The sequence below is a fragment of the Hemitrygon akajei genome, chromosome 8 (genome assembly GCF_048418815.1).
Source record: "Hemitrygon akajei chromosome 8, sHemAka1.3, whole genome shotgun sequence".
Classification (NCBI taxonomy): Eukaryota; Metazoa; Chordata; class Chondrichthyes; order Myliobatiformes; family Dasyatidae; genus Hemitrygon; species Hemitrygon akajei.
In genome coordinates this window covers 37,664,977-37,685,909 of record NC_133131.1, presented here as the reverse complement: position 1 = coordinate 37,685,909, position 20,933 = coordinate 37,664,977, and the positions used below count along the sequence as shown (strand labels likewise).

The 20,933-nt window shown below is 40.8% G+C and overlaps 1 protein-coding gene across 6 annotated transcripts in view; it reads right to left on the bottom strand.

The window, feature by feature from the left end:
* elna (elastin a) overlaps window positions 1-20,058 on the bottom strand; it is a 227,255-nt gene extending 207,197 nt beyond the window's left edge. For 3 of the 6 annotated variants that reach the window (XM_073053631.1, XM_073053629.1, XM_073053630.1), the window contains exon 1: window positions 19,844-20,055. In XM_073053631.1, the coding sequence (XP_072909732.1) occupies window positions 19,844-19,907 (64 nt within the window). In that variant the 5' untranslated portion in view covers window positions 19,908-20,055. Of the gene's footprint in view, window positions 1-19,843 lie in introns of all 6 variants that reach the window. The other 3 variants (XM_073053627.1, XM_073053632.1, XM_073053626.1) reach the window with 2 other exon arrangements.
* Window positions 20,059-20,933: the final 875 nt, after the last annotated feature.

Sequence of the window (20,933 nt, the reverse complement as noted above, 5' to 3'; positions counted from 1 at the left end):
CATTGATGGCAGCCTTTCGGTAGGCACCACGTCGTCTGGCACCATGTCTTCTCGGGCAGGATGCTTGTCCATGCCTCACAGCCAGAAATCCCAGTCTGCTTCTCCAGCTGGCTGGGAACAACTCTGAAGCAGGCTCATTCAGGGCAGGAACTCTCAAGCACCATCCTTGTGGGCCAAGTCACAGGAGATAACTGTCCAGAGGCCAAATATAGCACATTATGGCATGCAGCTGGGGTTTGTAAACCCATATTAGGATAGTAAAATGTAAGGAGAAGATTATTAAGTTGCTAAACACACTTGTTGAAATGAGACTTCACATTGCTCTGAACGCATGTCATTGCACTGGATAATCAAACTGTTTGTGGTATCTGCTGTCATTACTGTATGGGTTGTTATGCCTCATCCTGACGTGTGATAATGTAATGGATGCCATATGACTATGCTCCAGGCAATTCCTGATTTGAATGATGACTTCCATCTGAGGACTGTAACTGTGTGGTTGTATTCCTTTTCATCAGGAAATTGTATTGTGCCATGTCATTCCAATGGCTGCACCTGAGCCCAATTGTGGAAACATAGAAAACCTACAGCACGATATGGGCCCTTCGGACCATAAAGCTAGAGTTCTTTCTTTCCTTGTAATTTTCGTAACATACATAGTTGTCATAGCCTGATACAAGTAGGAATAATGTAGCAGGTGTTCCTTACCACGCTAGAAATGCTTCTTCATTGCAGATTCTCAATCTGTGGAAAAATTAACTGGGTAGACTCATTTGAGAGAACTCCAGTTCTAAGTGATGCATTGTGAGGGGATGTGGCAGAATTGTTGTGTCCCTTGAAATGGCCCTTTGGCAATGGACCCATCTAATCCTCACTTACGGTCTTATAATGGACCATCATCTGGCCTGCACAGGAAATCACCTCCCAGTCTCCAGCCAGCTAACAGGAGTCACCTGCCACACATTTGCAACTCATCACCTGCAGTCTATTTAAACCCAGCTCTCATCCACAGTCCTTGTTCACTCATCAAACCAGCCAGTTTCAACCAGCTGCTCTTACCTCCAGTTACCCTGTTGCCTGTTGTGTTTAGTATCTGTTCTCTCTTGTTTTGTGGCCCTTCATCGCTTGTTATTTTGCAGTTGGTTATTAGCATTATTGCTCTTCGCTAATTTGTTTCCACTGCCCTGCTTTTGGGTCAAGCATCCTCAGCACTTCCTGACAGGGCAAGTGAACCGGCAATTGACACAGCAAAGTTTGCTTGGCTATAGGAAGTCTTCCATTGACATGATCACATGATCCAGAAGCAGCAGGAAACCATTGACCATCTACTTGTCACTCTCAACACAGCAACCCTGTGCCAGTCAATTTCCTTGCTCAGAGCCCGGATTCTGGTGCCCGAACTCTTTGATGGATCCCCAACCTAATGCCGCAACTTCCTGTCCCAATGAGTCTTAGGCTTTGAGCTCCAGCCATCTCTGCATTTTACAGACCAAGACAAGATTGTCTTTGTCATCACTCTCTCGACTGGGCAAGCTCTGACCAGGGTCACTGCTCTCTGGGACAATAAAACCCCTATTTGCAACAAAAATGAGGATTTCACCACTGAGTTGTACTGGGCTTTTGACCAGCTGGGAGGTGGAAGGGAGGCAGTGCATTGGACAGTTAGTCTATATCAAGGCTTGTACTCTGTGCTGGATTACAGTATGGATTTCAGGACCGTCACAGCTGGAATGTGGAAATGCTGCTGGCCCATTACCATCACAGCCTCTTGGGAGTGCTTGAAAGCTGAGCTGTCTACCTGGGAGATGCCTACCAACTTTGAAAGCCTCAGCATTCTGACCCTCCACGCTGACAAATGTCTTATGGATGACCCTCCTGATTAACAGCCAGACCCCAGTTCCATTCCCAGAACCAGTTCAGGCTATGCACCGTCATCAGCAATGCCTCCAGAGCTCACGATGTTAGGGAGAGCTCGTTTAACCCCCTAAGACACGAGCACCAGTGGAGAAAGAACTTGTGTGCTTACTGTGGAGCAGCTGATCGCCTGTGCACCAGATTCCTACTGCATTCCAGAAAACAGCAACAACAGTTTGAGGACAGGAGCCTTCTACTTGGTAAGCTCTCCCCTGCCTCTCATTCCAGCACCATGGCCTGACTCTCTCTCGATGGTGCTACATGCACAAGAGACTCTGGTGGATTCCCGCACAGCAGACAACTTTCTGGATTGTGTGTGCAGGTTGAACTCCCTACCGAGCCTATCTCTCACCCCTTCTGCATCACAGCCATTGGAAGTCGTCCATTTGGAACTGGAATGGTCAGAGCGTGCACACAGCCTGTGCACATGAGCATCAGAAAGCACCACAAGTCCAACCAATTTCTCCTGATCTACTCACCCAACACTCCTCTCATGTTGCGTTACCACTGGCTCTCCGTTCACAACCCTCTCTCCAGCTTGTCATCACGGAGTTGGGGAGCCAACTGTTTGCAACCTCAGTTGACTTCACCCCGTAAATCTATGGAAGTGGAGGAAACCCTCAACCTCACCAAGCTCTCACAGGAATACCACAACTTAACCATCACCTTCAGTAAAATGGAAGCTCACAGTACATACAACTGTGCGATCATCCTCTTTCCGGGCACCATCTCACACCAAGGTCATCTGTACTCCCGCTGACCTTCTGAGGCTCAAGCCATTAATGACTGCATTGTCAAAGTACTATAGCATGGCTTCATTCAACCACCCCAGTTCCCTACCAGTGCAGGATTCTTCTTTGTCGAAAAGAAAAATGGGGTTCTTTGTCCCCGTATTGACTACTATGGATTCAATCACCAAAGAACCGCTACCCTCCCCCTTTGATGGATAGTGCATTTGAAACATTCCATGGGTCCTAGATCTTCACCAAAATGGAGCATGTATAACTTGATCTGTATCCTCCAGGAGGATGAGTGGAAGACAGTGTTTATAACACCCATTGGCCACAAAATAGAATCCTCGGTGATGCCTTTTGGACTTTACAATGGTCCAGAAATTTTCCAAGCTTTCATCGATGAGATCCCCTGAAACATGTTACACAGGCATTTGTTCATCTACCTCAATGACATCATCATATTCTCCAAGGACCCCCAAGATCACTTCTGTTACATCCTTTCAGTCCTTCAGCATCTCCTCAAAAACCAACTGCCCTGAAAGATTGAAAATGCCAAGTTCACACCCCAGTCATTTCCTTCCTGTGTTACATTCTTTCAAATCAAGGCATAACCATGGACTCAGAGACAGTGTGCACTGTTGTTGTATGACCCGCATGACACTTCCTTCTTGGACTTCTCCAGCTTCTAACGCTGTTTCATCTGAAACTACAGCCAAATTGCTGCACCTCTCACTTCCCTCACCTACCTCATGGATAACCTGGTCTGCTGCCACTACCATACTTACGAGAAGCTCCAATGACACTTCTCCATCATTCTGATTCTCCACCATCAGAACCTCTCTGGACCTTTTGTGGTAGAGGTGGATACATCTGACATGGGTGCCTGGGCCATCCTCCCCAGCTTCGACAGAATGGGAAGATGCACCTGTGCGCCTTCTCATGCAAGTTCAACTTTACACAGTGCTGTTATGGAGTAGGAGACAGGGATCTACAAACCATTAATTGGGCCTTGGGAGGATGCAGACATTGTCAGATCTGGACTGACCACCAGAACCTCATATCCATATAACAGACCCACCAAATCAACCAAGGAAAGCTCACTGGGCCTCTTCTTCAAACAATTCAATCTCCTACTGACCCAGTTTCAAGAACACAAAGACAGAGGTTGACCCTCATCCCTTCATTCCATCCTCTCAGATCCTGGCTCCGATCATCTGGGACATAGAAAACCAGATTCAGCAGGCCCTGAAGCGTGATCCTGCTCCAGCCGACACACCTGAGAACCGCATGTGTATGCCCATGGCTGTATGCTCTGGCCATCCAGGCACACAATGAACCCAGGATTTTCTGCAACGCCGGTTCTGTTGGCCCACCATGATTGCAGATGTATGCCATTTCTTCACTGCCTCAATGTATCCAGTCCAATTCCTCCAACCAGCGGCCCTTCTGCGGCCCCTTTGACACCACGGTCCCACACCGCTATAGATTTCATCACAGGTTTTCCAGCTTCCAAAAAGGGCATGGTTATTTTGATGGTGGTGGATCGGTTCTCTAAGGCAGGCCACTTCATTGCCCTCCCGAAACTTCCATTGAGACGGTGGACCTGGTTCTCCAACGTGTAGTTGTGTCCATGTCTTCCCTCAAGACATTGTGCCCGACTAGAGCCCACATTTCATCTCCAGCTTCTGGAGAGCCTAATGCTACCTACTCCATACTTCACTTGAGTTTGTCCTCTGGTTGTCATCCACAGACCAACAGTCAATCAGCAAGTGAAGAAGTTTCTGCGATTCTTTGCTACTTCTAACCCTTCCATTTGGAAGTAATATCTGCTCAGGGCTGAGGTGTCCCACAATCTACATACCTCCTCTGCCCTGGGTGCAGCCACCGACCCCCGCTGTTCTCAGTGGCGGATCCAGCGGTGGTGGTCCTGCTCACAAGGACCCTGGTTTGCTGCTGCTGGGACTTGCCCTCAGCAGCCACTTCTTCAGTTCTCATTCTTGAGGTCTTCAGTCTTAATAACTCCTCTTCTAGTATCTGCATCAGGAGACTGCAATACCTAATGATGAAATCTGAATAAAACTTGGAGTACTGGGACACCTCCAAACTAATGAAGACACCAACATCATACTTTCAGAGTGGTTATCATGTTCTTCACCAGAACGCTGGCACCCACCTGACAATCATAGCGACTGTCTTGGGAGTGATGTCAGCTAAAGAGAAGGTTGCTTTTTCCTTCTAGCCTAACATTTAGGCTGCTGAACTTATCTGGAAAATTGCTCTCCCACCATTATCATATTTTCTGGGAATGCCCCGTTATCAAAGATTATTGGAGTGGGATACACAATGCCCAAACAAGACATCTTTAAATGTGAAATACCCTTAGAAAGTAAGGCCATATATTTTGGGTATATACCTCAAGAGTGGTTGAAAAGAGATAAATATTTAATGAATATATTGCTGGTGGCTGGTAAAAAGACTCTTATCAGGAAATGGTTATCACAGCAGAGCCCAACTTTAAATACATGGATGGAAATTACAATGGACATTTACAAAATGGAGAAGATAACAGCATCTGTTAATCATAAGATGGAACAATTTGACTCATACTGGGAAAAATAGTTTAACTACATAACACCTCATAGGCCTGGTTTTATTCTCATAATTCAATGAATATGTTGTAAAAATCACTCCCTACTTGTACTTGTACATAGTTTTCTCCTTTCGCTTGTTCTTTCCTCTCTTTTCTATGTGTATATATACACATATATACACACACATATACATATACATGTGTAGGCATTAATCCTGAGGGGAAGCTGTTAATGACCAGGCACCTGGACATTGAGTAACCAGGACGGTATAGAGATGAAAGAAAAATGGAGGGTTATGGGGTAGTGAGGGTTTAGTACTTTTTTAAAGGATTATATGGGTCAGCACAACATGGAGGGCTGAAGGGCCTGTACTGTGCTGTAGTGTTCTATGGTTCTATGTAACAGCTAGCATACACTTTACTGTGCCTGCTGTAAGACTGGGTTTCATTTCCCACCTCTGTCCACAAGGCTAGAATTCGTAAATTGCAGGTGTGCTATGTTGGTGCTGGAAACATGGCGACACTTGCATGCCAGCTGCCGCATTTCCTCGACACAAATGGCAAATGACGCATTTCACTCTATGTTTCTTTTTTTTGTAGTAATTTAGTTTTTTATTGAAGTTCATCATCAAACAAACATTTCCATAAGATGTATTTCAGACATTGAACATATATATCATATAATCATATATATCACAAATCTCCACAAGGTATTTATCTGGGGTATACACTTATAGAAAAGAGTGGAAAGAAAAAACAAGCAAAAGGAAAGAACTATGTACAAGTAGGGAGTGATCTTTTTTTTTAACAACAGATTCATTGATTTGTGAGAATAAAATCAGGCCTATGAGGCATTATGTAGTTAAACCATTTTTCCTCAGTATGAATCAAATTGTTCCAGCTTATGATTAACAGATGCTGTTATCTTCTCCATTTTGTAAATGTCCATTGTAATTTCCATCCATGTATTTAAAGTTGGGCTCTCCTGTGATAACCATTTCCTAGTAAGAGTCTTTTTACCAGCCACCAACAGTATATTCATTAAATATTTATCTCTTTTCAACCATTCTTGAGGTATATATCCAAAATATATGGTCTTACTCTCTAAGGGTATTTCACATTTAAAGATGTCTTGTAGGACATTGTGTACCCCCCTCCAATAGTTTTTGATAACGGGGCAGTCCCAAAAAATATGATAATGATTTGCATTTTGATTTCCACAATTTCTCCAGCAAACAGGGAGGTTACTATCATAATGGGTTTCTGAGACGGTGTAATAAAATATCTTATCAAGTTTTTCCATCCAAACTCCTTCCATTTCTGTGAATTGGTACACTTTCATTGATATCTCCATATTGTTGTCCATTCTTCCTCAGATATAATTATCCCCCCCTTCCTTCCATTTTGTTTTAATGTATGAAGTCGAATGTGTTTTAAGATTTGACAACCCCTTATACATGCTTGAAATGATTTTACTACCATTATCTGAATTATATGCTTTTCTAAAGAGCTCTATCAAGCACGTATTTGCCTTGGTTACATTTTTAAGCGTCTTAATAACATATTGGCGCATCTGTAAATACCGATAAAAATCTTGTTTTTCTAATAAGTGTTTCTCTTTAAGCATTTCAAAGCTGAACAGTGTTCCTTCTTTCATTATGTTGCAAAGAACAGTTATTCCTTTAGCTGTCCAGTCCTTAAATCTAGCATCCAATTTATTTGGTGTAAAATCAGAGTCATATGCACCCCATTTAAGAATTGCAATATCTCCCTCTAGATTATATTCTTTTATAGTAGTTTTCCATATTTTAAGAGTCAATTTCACCCATGGGTTATCAATAGTATTTATGTACCTTTGTAGGTTGTTATCAGCCAAAATTGCTTGTATGGGGATGGAAAGTACCCGCTCCTCAATGTTTTTCCATTGAGCGTCATATGATGGGTTGCACCAACATATCACAGCTCTCAACTGTGCTGCAAAATAATAATCTCTAAGAGAAGGTAAGCCCCATCCCCCCTTTTCCTTTGCTAATTGCAAAGTTTTGAGATGAACTCTAGGCCTTTTACCCTGCCAAATATACCTTGATAGCATCTTGTTCCATTCATTGAATTGATTTTGATTAATCTCTATTGGTAGGGTCTGAAAGAGATATAACAGTCTGGGCAGTATTTTCATTTTAATAGACTCAATCCTTGAACTGAGACTGAAAAAAGGAATCAGGCTCCATCTTGCCATATCTTCCTTAATTTTTTTATATACAGGCTGATAATTACATTCTGATAATTTTGCCAAATCTGTTGGCATAATGATGCCCAAATATTTGAAAGACTGTGTGCCATGCCCAGGGGTATCAACTTTCAATTTCTCTTGGTGGGCTATAGTAATATGAAAGTAATTGGGTTTTATCTATGTTGATCTTGTATCCTGATAATTGACCATATTGTTCAAAGGATTGCATCAATTTAGGTAAAGAGTATGTTGGTTGTCCTAGATAGATCAAAATGTCATCTGCATAACAAGCCAATTTATGCTCTGTCCCTTTAATAGTAATTCCCCTGATATTTTCATTTTGTCTGATGTATTGAGCTAATGGTTCCAGATATAACGCGAAGAGTAGTGGTGACCATGCACAACCCTGTCTCGTGCCCCTTTCTAGGGCAAGACTATTTGATAAATATCAATTGATTTTAATCCTAGCAGTAGGATTGTTATATAGTGTCTGTATAGTTTTAATAATTGTGTCTTGGAAACCAAATCTATGTAAAACTCTGTAAAGAAAATTCCAACTAACTGAATCAAATGCTTTTTCAGCGTCCACGCTTATTACTATTGCTTCGATTTTTTTTTGTATATGATCCATAATGTGAAGTGTCCTTCGTATATTGTCTTGAGTCTAGCGTTGTCGTATAAAACCTGTTCACTCTATGTTTCAATGTACAGACGAAAAATAAAACTTTTTCTGTTGAGCAAGAAACTGGAGGATATTTGATGCATCTATTATGGTTAGACTAGTGCAGTTGATGGCAGCCTGCCTTGTGGAAAGCCAGCAATGTTAGCAAATCGTACTCCACGAGGTGACACCAATTTCTCAATTATCGCTGTCTCGGTGACCTCTAATGCTGTGCTGCACACAGGAGTCCCAATCCACATTAAAGATCAATGCAAATTAATATCAAAAGCTTTGGGATTAACGTTAGGAAATCTTTTGTCATGCTAGATAAGAAGGGGATTGAAGTGCCTCCACCAGGTTTACAATGGGTTTCATTTCTAAAGTACTAATTAGACATTATCTGTCTAACTCATTAAAAGATAGTTTCTGTGCTTCGTGTATCCTTTTGCTGTATCTTTCATGGATAGCGCTGGCACTTTTGAGTCACATATGCTTGCTAACAGCAAATACAAGAGAAAAGAAAGTGAACAGAGAATTGTACATGAACAGAGATTCCAAGTGGCATGATAAGTACTTAGCTATAAAGCCTTCTTTAAGGAAAAAACATTTAGATGGTAGTATTTTCTCTCTTTTCAATTTGTATTTTTGTTATGCATTTCTTTTTGATGGGAGATGCCCGGAATCTCTACAGACACTTGTTTTGGAAGTTCATGAGTTTGTGAACTTTGTGCATTCTGAGCTGTATAAATTCTCCCCCATCACCCAGATTACTACTAGGCCATGTCAGATGGTAGTCCTGTCTCTCACCTCCACTGGGTTTCTGTGTTCAGTGGAGGAAAATCTAGATCAAAGAATCATGATTTATAAATCAGCTACTAGAACAGTAAAATTCATGCCATCACATGTCAAACTGAAGGATTTAGAAAACATGGTTTGCATTTGTGTTAGAGAAGCGTTTTGGGATTGTTACTGTTACAGACGTAGATAATTAAACTGTTAAGTCTGACATTGTTACAGGAACAGCAGTAGCCCAATCAGCTCCTGAAACTTGATCTTCAGTCAATTCACCCAATTTGTCTTTGTCATTATAAAAAAAAATCAGATTGGATTTGTCCTGCTTTTTGAAATAAAACGAAAAGGCTATTTTTCATTTTATCAGGTAGATGCCATTGCTTGAACGAGAAGAGCTTAGCTCGTGGCATGACTAGTTCTGAATTCCAGTCTTCAGACTACATTTTGGATGGTGTCTGGTCCCATAGCTTTTTCTATACCCAGCTGTACTTGATATTACATGAATTGAATTGGCTCAAGGTTGGCTTCTGCCATAGGAATGGCGTTGCCATATCAGGTTCATTCCCTCACCACTTCTGGCTAAACATGATAGTCCATGCTTCTGTTTTATTGCACCTGATAGCCAAACTTTTGCTGAGAATGTGTAATCATCATCTGCCTTCTCCAGCTAGCTATTTAATCATCCACTATTGCTCTTCACAAAATAAGACATGAATGTAAAGTGTTGATCTTATAGTTGTGGGATTGCTTGGGGATAGTCCTGGGATTAACTGTTGCAAGCTGCATAGTATGATTCAGATTCATTTATTTATCACATGTACATAAATGCATACAGCGAAATGTGTTGTTTGCATCTCAAGGATGTGCTGGGGCAGCTGGCAAGTGTCACTGTACAATCCATCACCAACATAGCATGTCCACAATGTTCAACTGAGCAACACAACAGCAAGACAAGCCCCTTTCCCACCAGCTCCACGCCTCCAGCCTCCAGACATCTGACCTCCAGTCCTTAGCTCTGGCCTTTCACACATTGGGCCTCCAACCCCCTGTCCCTTGCCCCTAGCCTTGGGGCCTGCCGGCCATGGTCTATGACCGTGGGAATCAGTGGTCTTTGTCCTCAGTGCCTGATCCCCAGGGATCAACTGCCTTCGACTGTGGAGAATGCACTGACTTGGACTCTGATCGCCAAGATTTGCCCGGACTCTTTACTACCTCGACCCTTCTTTACTACCCTTGACCTGTAACTCCCCCGGTCCTTGTTCCAAAACTCTAATCTAAACCTCCAAGCTGACGGCACGTACTTCAGAGCTTGACCATCTCAGGAAGTGGTGGTGATTCCAAGTTCCTGTTGGTGGACACTGAAATCCCACACTCAGACCACCCTGTGTCCCATTGTTACTTCCAGTGCTTCTTACAAGTTTTTCCTCGGTGCTCAACGCGGTCTGATCTGATGGTGTGATATAAAGGGGACTGAAATCAACTTTGAGGACAATCTGTGCAATTTTCTCCCCCTCTGTAATCTACCACCTCTGGAGAGGTCTATTATGCTAGTGGAGCAGAACATTTGGTATGTTGTCTATAAAGTACAATTTTATGAGGTTGCTTGACAAGACTGTGGGATTTTGTTTTTAATTTAGAAACAAGTCCCCAGAATTTCATAAAAGGTACTTGTCTATATCCATCCTTGGCTGTAAAATGGGCAGTCACGTGGCCAGTATTTTGTCAACGTTTTTCTATTTTAACATAGTTATATTGAAAGTATATCATGTGACTGCCAACTGACCACTTTATTAAATGCCAGATCATGACTCCTAGTCATATAGAAATGTGCACAGTGAGACAAATCTGTGCACTTCAGCTGAAATCGTGCACAAAGGGAAAAAATAAATACCCAAGCCAGGGAATTTCCAGCATAGCAACGTTGATAGAATGGAGGCAACGAAGGGAGAACTCACTCTGTAATTTGAGCTGGCTAAAGCAAATTAATTGGAACAAATTAAAGATTTCATTGCATTTTATTAATCAGAAAGAGCATGCAGCGATGGGGCTATGCTGCCTCTTGGGTTGTGATCTGCATTTAACTCTGACCTTTGGTGCTGTCTGTATTTCAGTTTTGCCATTCTCTGTGACCCAGTGGGCATCCTTTGGATGCTCCGCACTCCACCCGCATCCCAAAAACACGAGTCTTGGTGGGTTAATTCCCTATTGTAAATGGCAGAATCTGGGAGCAGTTGGAGAGAATAAAATAGCCATGGTTCAAATTGTGCTTCAAGGTCAGTGGAGACTCCATAGGCTAAAGGTCTTAGTTCTGTACTGTACCATATGATCTTCAAAGGAGGCTCTGGAAAATGTATTTGAACCATTACTGTACTGAATGGTGTAACCCACCTAGAACTGAAATCATTAAATATTACGAATTCTGTTCATACACCCCTCAACGGGGAGAATTATTAGCTGCTTTCTTTAGTGAATTTAAAATATTAGCAGATAATAGCAGTTTTGTGGATTTCATGACTTGTCCATCAAAGATTGATTTTTGGGCAAGAGAGTAGCTATCACATGAGACAGAGCCAACTTGAGAAAAAGACACGCAAAGGTGCAGAGCTGCCCAAAGCCAGGCTGCAAATGTTGGAGACCGACAGCAAGGGGTAAATTAAATGAAACATAATACTTGGAAAGTATTGTCAAGATTTCATAGGTGATGTAAAATTATGGAGGCCAGTACAAGTAGCTGAAAAAAAACCTCCTGCATATAGGAAAAGGTATGCACCATGTGAATGGAAAATCATTCTACAAAAGAAAGAATTCAACTTCAGTCACAATCACTCTGGAGATCCAAATCCAGCAAAGGTCAAAGCAATAAAAGGAAATATCACAACTGGGTGAATGTCACAGAAATTACAACTTTTGGGGGTGGTGGAGGGGGAGGGGGTTGCCAACAATCTAAGGAAGTTCCTGCTTCACCTGATTACGAGCCACTTGGGGTGTGGAATGATGTTAGCTGAGTACTCAAGTGGTCAGATAGATGGAGAAAATGGGTTGTGATATCTTAATGATAAGAAGTAGATGACATTAAGGCACTGAATGACTCAGGTAACAGTCTTGGAGAAAATGACCTGCAAAGCCATCAGCCAGTAGCAGATGCAGGTGGAGCTCCGACAAATAGAGAGATGCATAATGCTTGAACTGAGAAAGAATTGTTCTTTGTAATATACATTTTAACTTAGACACATAAAACTATAAATGCATTGTAATTGCAGACTATTGGAGATTGCTGTAGTAGACATCACAGAGAATGCTTGTGCAAGTAAATGCTTGGAATAGCCAGGATAGAGACATGGATGTAACCTATCTCAATGGTACAGAAGACCCACAGAAATGTATTCTAAATCTTCAGCTATTGTAGAAGCTTGAGAGGGCTGGCAGACAAGGCAAGACTACACAAAGCCTGAAGCAGTAATTCAGAAAGGATGAACGGCGTCAAATTGAACCTGTTCTTAGACCTTACAGACATGAGAAGCGAACAGGATTATAGAGTGACAGAAGGACAACTGTTCCCAGTCCATGAGAGAATGTGATGGTCAAATCTGGGACTGAAATAGTGCTTGTGTGGAGTGGGAAATGTGCTCATTTGCCAGCGATAAATGGGGAGATTAGGAACCATGCGTAGAAAGGTTAGATCTGCAGAGCTCTGTAAAGAAAGCTGCAAGTGAAATCTTAGATTCTCATCAAGTCTTAGACAGACCATGGGGAAAGGTTGGGTCTAATTTGTTTCATCTGACTGGGAATATGTATCAGATAGTAGTTCATTAATTTTCAAAATTTGGGAGATAAAGAACATTAATTTATTAAGAACCATTCACAAGCTCTGGACAGTTTCCCTGATCAGGATCCAGGAGATCCTGACCACTGATAACGGGCTGCAGCTCACAGCAGACAGATGGATTGTTTTCTCCCTGGAATGTGGCTTGTGCTCTAACAAGTGGACAGACCTCTTGACCATGTCTCACTTATTTCCTACAGCTTTGCAATCACCCCTCTGCAACTTTCTCCTGGCCATAACATTTTTACAAACAATATTTCCAAGTAATGCTACCCTGGGTTCTTGCTGAGGAAAAATGCTTTTAAAATTCTTAGTATTAAAAAGTTATGAGACAATCGCTTCCCTTGATTTCCAGAATCAAACATTATCAGGATGTTGGAATTTTCCATTTAAAAAAATGACAATATTTCTACTGCTTGGCATAGGACCTGTGCCCCTTATAAGCAATCAAATTTCGTTACTGCTATGCTTTTGCACTCCAAATACCTATCCAATGAAATGTAGTCATGATCAGTAAGATAAGCTTGGATAAAAATTGTAGATGTTGCAGAATGGCTATTGAAAGGCTTGGCCTTGTGCCCAGAGGTAAAACTGTTGTCAATAACAACATGAATAATCCAGTAGAGAGCAAGGTAACCTACCCTTTCAAACATCTGTGTTGCACATTCTGCTGTGAGGAATTTTGAGCCTTGTGCTTTTAAAATACTATGACCAGAAGCAAATTATAACAGCAAATAATGTTTTAGAACAGAAAGATTGGCAAATACAATACTACTCCCCATTTTAGCATTAAGTATAGGGCCGAGGTTAATAATTCTAATGGCATTACTACAGATCTGAACAGAGCTAAGGCTTTCCAATGTTCACAGCACGACTTGTTTTCAAATAAAAGTAGTCTGAGACTGTATAACATGCACAAACATCCAGTGCCTTGTTAACAGTAAAAGGTCTATGGGGATGAGGTAATTTAATAGTTTGGAAGAGGAAGTCAACGTCTGTAATGGTGTTAAAGATAACCCACACTAATTTGATCAGAGGACAAGGTATTAAACAGCTGGAACGAAATGAAGTATACTGGCAGAAAGAACATTAATATACGTATTGACTTATGGTGAATTGACCGCAACCTAATAAGCAAATTTCAGTTGAACATAATAGTGCCAATTTTATTTGGAGGTGGGCAGTATTTAAAAAATAACTGTCAGTTCCATGAAGGACAGTTGATTGTTAGTGACAAATCAGAGGATGCTTAAGAATCTGTTGCTACTGTTTTGGATAATAATGATTTTAATGGAGGGATGTCTGATGTTGTGCGAGATCATTGTGTGATTTATGTCTTTTACACAGTTCCACTTCCAGCTTTAAATGAGAAACATATCTTTCAGATAAATATTCTACTGGTTGCCTACAAAGTATTGAACTAATTGAGGAGTGATTTTATTGGCTGGTCCAGACTCAAACGGGGCAATGAGAATCCTACTCTGGACAAGACAAAAGAAAATTGTAACTGTGAGGCTAGAGAGGATGGATATTTATAAGAATAAAAGTATTCCAAACAAAGGGAAAAATAGCTAATTATTAATAATTAATCCTTGTTAATATGAACTGTTCATTGGACAGTGTTTCTAGAAACATCTAATGACAAAAAATGCTTATAATAGAGATGGAAAATTATTAACACTGAATTGCATTATATTTGTCCTAGAACTTTGAGAAGTACTTGGAAACCAATGACCAATAGTACTCCTATAAGTCAGTAAAACTACAAGACCATAAGACAGAGGAGCAGAATTAGGCTAACTGGCCTATCAAGTCTGTACCATCATTCCACTGTGGCTGATTTATTATATCTCTCAACCTCATTCTCCTGCCTTCTTCCCAAAACCTTTGTCGCCCTGACTAATCAAGAAACTAACAACCTCCACTTTAAATATAGCCAATGACTTGGACTCCACAGCCACCTGTGGCAATAACTTCCACAGGTTCACCACCTTCTGGCTAATGAAGCTAGTCTTCATTTCTGTTCTAAAGGAATCTATAATAATGTACAGCACAGGCATAGAAGTATAACCTGCTTTTTATTGCAACATTTACTCATTTGGCCTCACACCAACAAACAGCTTTGTTTTTCTGTCGATACCTCCCCCACTTTCATATGTGACATATGTAAATAGGATATTGAGTAGGTACATATGCAAAACTATATTCAATACATTCATTTGTCCCCCCTTTTCAAATATAGTATGATTGCTATCTTTAAGGCTTTTTCTCTCTCTATCCTGAACATGTGTAACTTCTGTTGATCTTGAATTCCTTCCAATTTTCTCTACATGCCATCTTTCTCTGTTCTGCTTTGTCTTTTTTTTGTTATCCCCTCTGACACTCCTTGTGTTGTACTGGCACTTTGTATGTTTTGATTTTCTTTTACGTTACACCTAACATCTCACAGTTATGAATGCTGGTTTATTTAGGCATGTGGAGCTCGTACTGTTCAACTTGGTTCTTTCTTCGAACACCTCCCTTTTCCCAGTTGCTGTGGTCAGTGTCAGTCTCACTACACAGAGCAAGTCTTACGCAAATTAACAGTCCAAACAAATTATTGTATTTAACCCTTTCAGACATTACACTGAATCCTGCTGTGTTTTTATTGCAATCAGGTGAATGTTCACACACAGAGACTTTACTACCCTGACTCATTTCTGATTAGAATGTGATATCTCACTTGTTGATTTTAGCATAAACTGTTGCAGAAAAGTATTCTGGACACATTAAGGATATCAGTCACCTTTAAAATGTAATTTAGTCTTTTCAACTCAATAAATTTAAAGTGCCTTTACTACATGCATGTCTAATACCAGCATTTACTGATTATAAAACTTTGTGGCTTCTATCAGGATACCTACCCAACATCCTATTTTCTATTTCTTACCCATAAAGTCCACATTGTATTCACTTTTCACTGGATTCTCTACTAATATTGCATTGTTTTCATATTTAGTTACTGATTTATATACCCCCTCAATGATTGTCCATTCCCTCATTTTCCACAGATTTTGCCACACTGTAATGGCTTGGGAGCCATTTTTCAGTGATAGTTATATCATTTCCATTATATCAAATGTACATCTCAATACATTGTTTTTCTACATACATTAAGTTTGTATGAAGGTTGTTTATTTTTGTTGATGTTCGTGAGGTAAATTTATGCTTAACTCAAAATACATCCCTCATAGCTTAAATTACCTCCTTTTGCTTTCGGATTTATTTAGAGTCCCAGGCACAATTTCTACTAATGAGTCTCCATCTGTTATAGTCAGTATTATATTAGTATATTATAGTTAGTACCTGTTTCCCAGGGCACCAATAGCAAACACAAGAGGGTATATGTACAAAATTAAGGGAGGGAAGTTTAGGGGAGACATCAGGGTAAGTTTTTTCTTTTTTTTAAAAAAACACAAAGAGTTGTGAGTGCCTGGAATGACTTGCCAGGGATGGTGATGGAGGCTAAAACATTAGGGGTATTTAAGAACCTCTTGGACAGGCACATGGATGAAAGAAAAATGGAAGGTTATGGGGTAGTGTGGGTTTAGTACTTTTTTAAGGATTATATGGGTCAGCACAACATGGAGGGCTGAAGGGCCTGTACTGTGCTGTAGTGTTCTATGTTTCCCTTTGTTTTAGGGAACTGGGGTTTATCTTCCCTCCCTGACCCCACCAGTTACTAGTTTAAAGTCTTTATGGCCATCTTAGTCACCTTTCTGGTAAGGCTGTCCTAGTCCAGTTCAGACAATTGCTGACCCAGGATTGCAGTCCTTTCTTGCCCTAGTATTAGTAATGCTTGGAAGGCACATTCCTTCCAACATTCTCCCTTGTATCTATATCTCCCATTTTAATTTGCACATGGATAGGGTAATACTCAAATATTTATAGCATTTTAAGTCAGATATTTAATTTAGCTTTTAATGCCTACTGCCATCTCTACAAGATCATCTGACTATTTCCTCCACACCCCCCAAAAAACAAGGGAATTCATGTATTCCTCTTCAATATTTCAGACCTCCTTCGCTCTTACACAACTTGTGTTAGTTATGGGCTGGGTTGTTTTCGTATACCACGTTCAGTAGCAGGTGGACTTCCAATAATTTTAAACTGCACCCTAATGCCCGGTAAGAAAATTGGAAGCTTGGATTTCATTACGAGCGCATCAGATTGAATGTAATTTCTTTCTCACTGCCCTTTACAGCAACGTTAAGCTTTCGTAGGAAACTTTAAGATCAATATGCTCTTATACCGTGGTAATGTCATGCATCTGTAAAACTACGTTCACGTCTAGCCTGCTTGGCAGTGACCGGTCAGAATTCACGCATTTACAGGATTATATGGAATGCTTAGTATCTTTTGAAAACCCTCTGTAAATGGATTCTCGGAACTGGTGGCCCGGTGTTCTGCTGGGTCAAATAGGTCCTAATAGCTTGATGTGCAATTACGCAACTGCTCGAGTAATTAATGGAAATTCATATAACGAGCAAACATTGCACTTGTATGCTTTGGGACATGAAAGTTTGGGATTTGTTCAACTCTGTTGGCACAAATAAAATCTAGTGGAGTGCCGGCTTTGGAACGGAGCCGTCAGAATTTCCCACGCACATATAAAAATTCACAGAGCGGCGCTATTTCCCGCTTCCTGTCACTGTAAGAAAGTTGTACGTCGGTTACTACATAGTTTCTGTATAATCAAGTACTGTATTCATTGCATCTGCAGCCAGGACGAGTTTGTAAGACTCATCTCAAAGATCAAGTTAACTGAGTTGCGAATTATAACACCTCGAGGGAGGTGAAGAGGTGCATCAGCTTTTGGTAACAATGCAGCAGAATTGGACGCTTGTAACATCTGTTTCCAAAACAAATCGTCCATAATCGTCGAGGTTTCGCGGTATCGTTGGAGATGAAGACTCCCTGCGTAAAGTATTGCACAACAGCCAAATTTTTCTTCGGCAGTCGCCTTTAACACTTTCAATATATAAGCTGTATTGATATATAGTTTTACTGTACTATTTGGCTACACAATCAACCCTGAAGTAAACTAGTCAAATTAATGTTACAAATATGGTCGCATTCAAATTATTAATAAAAGGAGACAGTTCAGTAACTAGGTTTGCTGCTCTGTTGCCTCGCGTTCAGAAGTAGAAAGATCCACAAAGAAATAACACTTCCACGCGTTGTTTTCAGCGAGGCATGGTCAGAGATTCTACCCGAAATGCGAATCGGGTTCCCCCTTCCAGTGCTGACCATTTTCAGCGCAGAGTGAAAAGAATAACCAATATTAGAAACATGTTTGTCTCTCTTAATTTTACACAGTCCAGAAATAAAACCAGGACGTTTCGTTTAATATGACAACTTCTGGAAGTAAGCAACCGCTTATCTTTTACACGAAGTTCCGATGAAAGATACGCATTCCTCCTTCATCGTTTATGTTTATTTTAATTTCAGTTTTGGATTTTTTTTATAGCCATCTTAAAGTCTGGTTTTGATATTTCACCGAAGGTGCAGATGCAGATCTGAGTAAACAAAAGACTACACACACGAAATCCGAATAAAATACTAACATTACCATTCCAAAATAAAATTAGAAAATGTTAAAATATGAAACAAATCAGTAGAATGGGGTGGGGGGGGGGGGGGGTGGAGAAAGTAAATTCCAGCCGACAGGAACGATGATTGGAAACAGGGAAGGGAGAAGGGGAGATCGGGATGAGCCCGTAGCCTCACCGCACTTTCTATTGAAGCGTTTTGTCTAACATGTTACATCCCTGGCAAGACAAACTATGGCTGAGCGGTTTTGACATTTTAGTTAATATACATTTGTCAATTGTTTAGACGCATTTATAAATCAATTTATTTGAAATATATTAAAAGCACTAAAAGTGGGGACGGAGGCTGGGTCAAGCCGTCGCCTCCGACTTGTTAATTGCGATTTCAGTTATGTAACCTAGCGAGTAATTATGAATGTATACGATTGTTGGCCTGGGTGTCGACATGGACAGGACGGGCCGAGTGGTCCATGTTGTTACAAGTGTAGACTACCTGAGATGAAGTTTGTATTACACATTTCCATAATAAACAAACTCTGCTGTTGAGAATTGATATTTTCTCAAAACAACTGATGGCAAATTATAAAATTTGGTCGAAGTTGCAGCAGGTGCGTAAGTGGTATCGAGTGCTGAGTTTGTCAGTAAAGGGTTCTTGTCCGGTAAACAACTGATGTAGAATCTCATACTAAACGGGATGGGGTTTCAGACCTGTTCTTAGCTGCGCGCAATACAGGGGCAAAGAGCAGCGAAAACTACATCATACCTTCCACTTCACGCTAGGAGACTTCATTTATTTGGTAAGATACTGCTTTGCGGGTGTACGAATTATGGGTCGCATACACCTATCCCCATCGTTACAATGGACTGGTGCACGGAGGTTACAGAAAGCACAAAGTTTTGCTTTATTTCAACACTCATTTGTCCATAAGAATTTTCACAAAAGCATAACGACTAGTATAGACACAGAAGTCTTTAAATTTGCACTCAGAAAGCAACACTTATCCTTTCTGGATTTAAAACCGAATTTAATCTATTAAGCAGCCTGATTATAAAATCAGACCGCAGTTTAAATTGATTTTTCAGGCGGGCTCTCAATCATATACGTCTCTGCAACAGTTGCTTAATGTCGAACGGCTCTGACAGGAAGACGCGCGCGCATACCGAAACAGCCGGGGTGAAGCGGAGCCACGCTAACAATGATAAATTTAACATGCAATGTATACACACATACGAGAGGAATTAGCAAACTCGATGAGCTCTAAACGGGGATTGTGTCATGACCAGAAAAGCAAACCGCATCCACGTGTTAAAAGGTGGAAATTAAAATGTAAAAAGTCTATCTTGAAAGTTATGCAAAATCCCCTGAAGCTTAAAGTAAAAACAGCTTGCGCTGACCTAAAATAAATTTCATTCCTTAAAGGTTGCAGCATAAGCGTAAGGCAGGACGCCACCGTAATATATTGTATGTCAGAATCGGAAAAAGATGTCAAGTTGCTTTTCGCACATACCTCCTTGCAGAGAAGCTTTGACGAGACTGAGGAGCAGGTATCCCTGGACGAGCCACAGAGCCATCTTGTCGGGCACTCCAAAAATACTAACGCTCTCCAAGTCCAACCGCTTTTATTCACTTGACCTTAATTGCCACTTGTAAGAGACGGAAGTGGACAATACGTAATTAGTGAGGGTCCCGACTCCGTCCAAGTAGCCAGTTGACTTTTCTCCCCTGTTGCTTTTTTTTTTCTAGCCATTCCTGCCAACATTGCAGAGCTCTTGCCAGAATCTCGGCAATTGCATCTGTTTTCGTTGCCAGGTCGTTTGCGTGCATTCTGAGACTATTACAGAAAAAAGGACAGCGAGTCAACCAGATAAGGCAGTTCGAATAGTGCATGCAGTATGGGCACAATATGGGAAGAGAGATAAACTAATCTATATCATGTGCATTAATCCAGTGTCTCTTCAGAAAGCTCCGTAAACACACTGCGGTTTGGTAGGCTGTTTTAAAACATTAAACACTCACGATTTAAAAAAGAATGCATTTCCACGGGAACATGATATCGTTTACTCAGACGGACAATTATGTGGATATTGCTTACACCAATAACAATTTGCAATGAAGCTAATGCATTAAGCATGACTATAACTGGGGCAGTTCTACTGGAACTGTGTTACACAGGCCGGCGCACCAAAAGAAAAAGAAAGAAGCGGATAATGCAAACTACATGTTCAAGACTTTGGAAATGTGCAATACCACTCCCCAGATACACACAGAGACACAGCGCTACTGAAGTTACAACCCCATTGCCTTTGCGTCAGAAAATATAGTATAATACGTGCTACAAATATTAGGCCTTTTCTATAATGAGAAATATGTCTACTGTAGGTTCAGCCATCTATATACAGTGATGGATAAATGCTGTAAATATATATTATCAATTACATTGACCCAATCCCAACATACGTTCATTTGAATTGGATTGAAGCGCACTAACGAATGGAAAGGCGCAACGATGAAGTAGAAACAAAAACAGAGCTAATATATTTACATTTAATGAAAAACATTGCAAAAAAAAAAATAGAGGAATACTTTTCAGGTGAAAT